This window comes from Artemia sp. Qi Xiang Cuo, chromosome 18 (genome assembly GCF_049724085.1).
Source record: "Artemia sp. Qi Xiang Cuo chromosome 18, ASM4972408v1, whole genome shotgun sequence".
NCBI classification, from domain to species: domain Eukaryota; kingdom Metazoa; phylum Arthropoda; class Branchiopoda; order Anostraca; family Artemiidae; genus Artemia; species Artemia sp. Qi Xiang Cuo.
Window position 1 is genome coordinate 35,006,690 of NC_142811.1, and position 3,806 is coordinate 35,010,495.

Below are 3,806 nucleotides of genomic sequence, written 5' to 3' on the forward strand. Positions count from 1 at the left end.
GAAGTTGAGAAAACACCACTAAAAGCTTTGAAAACAAAAAACAAAAGTTTTACGTTGGAAGAAATACAGGCTATAAGAAAAGAAGTTGATATTTTATTGCATAAAGGTGTTATGTTTAAAGTACCCAAGTTCAAAAATAAAGAAAATACTTTGTATTTCTCCCGTTTTTACGGTCCCAAAGAAAGATGGGTCTACTCGGTTTATTCTGCATCTTAAAAAATTAAATGAAGACATTAAACTTTACCATTTTAAAATGGAAAGTGTTCATTCTGCGGTTTTTTCTTAATGAAAAAAATTGTTATATGGCCTCGGTTGACCTAGTCGATTTTTATTATTCATGCCCTATTGCCTTTGATGAAAAGACGTGGCTTTGTTTTGAAGTAGACGTTTGTTATACGTTCACTTCAATGCCAATTGGCTTATTATCTGCTCCAAGTGTTCTTACGAAACTTATGAAACCCGTCTTCTCCCTGCTTCGAAGAAAAAGGTGTTTGTCGGTGGTGTATTTAGATGATTCTCTCCTTCTGCAAAGGTCATATTTAGAATGTCAAAACAATGTCTATGAAACAGAGAAATTGCTGTCAGAGCTGGGGTTTGTGATTCACCCGGGAAAGTCAGCTCTTATCCCAAGCCAAAAAATAGGATTTCTGGGTTATATGTTAGATTTACGATCAATGCGTATTTTCCTGCCGGGAAGAAATATTAAAACAGTTATCGATTTGGTTTCAAAAATTCTAAGTACAGAATTGACTACAATTCAAGAATTGGCAGAAACTCTAGGCGTTCTTGTTTCGACATTCCCAGCAGTGGAATTAGGGCCTTTATATTACCGGAAAGTGGAATTGTTGAAAACTCAAGCACTAAAGTACGCGAGGGGTGATTTTGGGGCAAGGCTAATTTTAACATCCGATGTAAATTCGGAACTTCAATGGTGGTTGGATATTACCAATCATGCTTCTACAGTAATTGAGCCTGGATCAATTGACAAATATTTGTGTAGTGATGAATCGAAACTAGGTTGGGCACCCATGGATGAATATTCCATGAAAACGGCCACTGGCGAAGGGTCCTCCGAAGAGAAAAGATTTGATATCAATGTTTTAGAAAAGAAGGCTGTTTATCAGGGATTAAAATGTTTTGCTTAGGATATTAATGGCCTCCATGTCCGGCTGCATTCTGAAAATATAACCAGAGTAGCTTACATAAATAAAATGGGAGGATCAGAATCTGAGTTTTGTAATTATTTTGCAAATAAGGTCTGGCAGCTAGTATTGTAGGGCAAAGGCTGGATATCTGCAGAACATGTGTTTGGAGTTGCTAATATTGCGGATAAAACATCTCAAAAATTTAATAATGAAAAAGAATGGAAATTGAATTCTGAATTAATTATTATTTTGTACTTTTTGGTTAGTCAGTCAATAGATATTGATTTGTTTGCAACTAGGTTAAAGTTTCAGATTAAACCATTTGTTTCTTGAAAACCAGATCCAGAATATTTTTTTGTAGATGCATTTGCAATGAGTTGGAAGCCTTATTTCTTTTATGCATTCCCCCCATTTAGTTTACTTCTGAGGACCCTTCAGAAGGTGGAAATAGATTAGACCACTGAATTTTGATCCTTCCAAACTGGACCACACAAGTCTGGTATCCCTTACTCTTAAAACTTTTAGTAGGAAGTCCCATATTTATACCAAATGATATTTTTACTTTAACTTTACTTTAATGGATCGACTTTTGTGGAAGAAATACAATCCAGGCCTTGGAGGCAACTCTACCGGAGACTTTGACCTTTCTTACGGAATATTTTCACTCAGGTGTTGGATACAGAGCTATTAATACTGCGAGGAGTGCTTTATCGGCAATTTTACCAAGCCTTCAGTTAGGCAGTAATCAAATTAACAAGCAGTTCATGAAAGGTGTCTTTAATAGAAGGCCTGGTCTACCCAAGATTTCTAGCATTTGGGATGTAAAATGTGTATTCAATCTCTTTAGACTGCCAGCTTGGTATATTGAAAATCTTCAATTAGTAACACAAAAATTAGCAGTTTTATTGATTTTATCAGCTTGTGAAAGAGTTCAGTTTTTGGCTAGTTTATTACTTAGTAATATGATACATAATGACGATGGAAGTTTTGAATTTCAAATCAATATGTTGTAAAAAACAACGAAACTGGGCAACCACAAATCAGTAGTTAAATTTCGGCCTAATAAAGAGTCGTCCCTGTGTCCGCTGACGCACCTTGCTAGGCATATTAAAATGACGTCAGATCCGAATAGAAACGGCGCACTTTTTCTTACATATCGTAAGCCTTATATTGCTGCGTCCAAATCATCTATTTCTAGATGGGTAACAGAAGTTTTATTTATTACAGGTATAGATATTAGGGTTAATGGTTCTCATAGCACACGGTCTACCTCGACGTCCCACCTTATTATATTTAAAATATCTGACTATAAATGATATTTTATTATATGTAAAATATCTTACTATAAATGAAGTTTTGTACAACAGCCTGTCTTTAGGAATAGGCCTATTATTGATCAATAGTGTTGGTTTAGCTCATGCTGAACTTTAAAATATCAGTTGAATTCGAAGGCGGAGCTAAGATACTCCTTTTGCAGTAGAATTGATAAATTAAATGAAAACTTACCAAGTTTGAAGTTTGACTGTAATTCTACTCCAAAGAAGCAGCACCAGCGTAGCTAAGAGTTCAACTGCCCTCCCAATTTTCCTTCCCATTGAACTCTCAGCGTTTCATTATGTGCTTAACCACCGCATATTACAATGACTTTAAAATACCGGTGTTGTTTTGGTCAATCGAGGCGATTGCACGCGTCTGTCTCGGTTGAACTCTCAGCTACGTTGGCGTACCTTCTTTGGAGTAGAATCGCAATCAAACTTCAAACTTGGTAAGTTTTCGTTTTGTTAATCAATTATCTTCCTTAACGTATAGATTTGAATCTATAAAATTATTTTACCCGATGCTCTTAAGGGAACAACCAATTTATTTGGTAGGGTTAACTGAGAAGATTAAGTTCTTTCTGATTCAAAATTCGGTGTCAACTTGATCTTACTGTTAAATTTGATACAAAAAAGAGATAAAAGTTGTAATTCGTTTTTTTTTATATAAAAACCTTCCCAATGGTTCTCTATTGATTTTGATTAGTCTAATATGGTGTGTGTGTGCAGTTCCAAGGAGGTTATTTCCACTGCCCAAGCGTCGCCACCGAGAAAATTGTTTATCTAAAGCCTAGGTCTAAAGAATATTTATAATTAAATGAATTACGCTTTTATAGATAATTAAGGCTCGAGTCCTAGTCCAAATGATCAGTTAAGGTAATTCCAGCTAATTATGCTAGAAATATGATTACTGCTACTAGAAGTTTTATTTAATCAGTCTATATTCTTCAACTAGAATGTAATGGTAAATCGATATGTTTTAATGTGAGATAAGAACTTGGAATAACCTTGATTAAGTAGACAGAAACTGATCAGTTTAACCCAAAACTAGGTATTTTCTAATTATTTCTTGTAACAACAATCAGTGTTCCTTGGACCTTAGGTAAACCTTAACTTCTACAGGGGAAACCTCGATTGAATTTTCCTAAACTGAAAAGAACATAAAATTCTTAGCTTGACTAATAACACTTCTCTCTCTCTACCCTCTTGGTATAAACTTATGAGCTAGCTTGGCTGTATATACGGTCGAGAAAGGGTTAGAAGGGGGATAAAAGTCTCCTCTGGATCCAGACTCTATCCACCATAAACATCTGGTTATTTTAAGCTCATTTCACCAATTTTATGC

The 3,806-nt window shown here is 35.1% G+C and overlaps 1 protein-coding gene across 1 annotated transcript; it reads left to right on the plus strand.

Annotated features, from left to right (window-relative positions):
• The first annotated feature begins 302 nt into the window (after nucleotides 1-302).
• Nucleotides 303-1,145, plus strand: LOC148941436 (uncharacterized). Its single transcript, XM_089104169.1, has one exon. It carries the CDS (start codon nucleotides 303-305, stop codon nucleotides 1,143-1,145), a length of 843 nt encoding a protein of 280 aa, XP_088960295.1.
• Nucleotides 1,146-3,806: the final 2,661 nt, after the last annotated feature.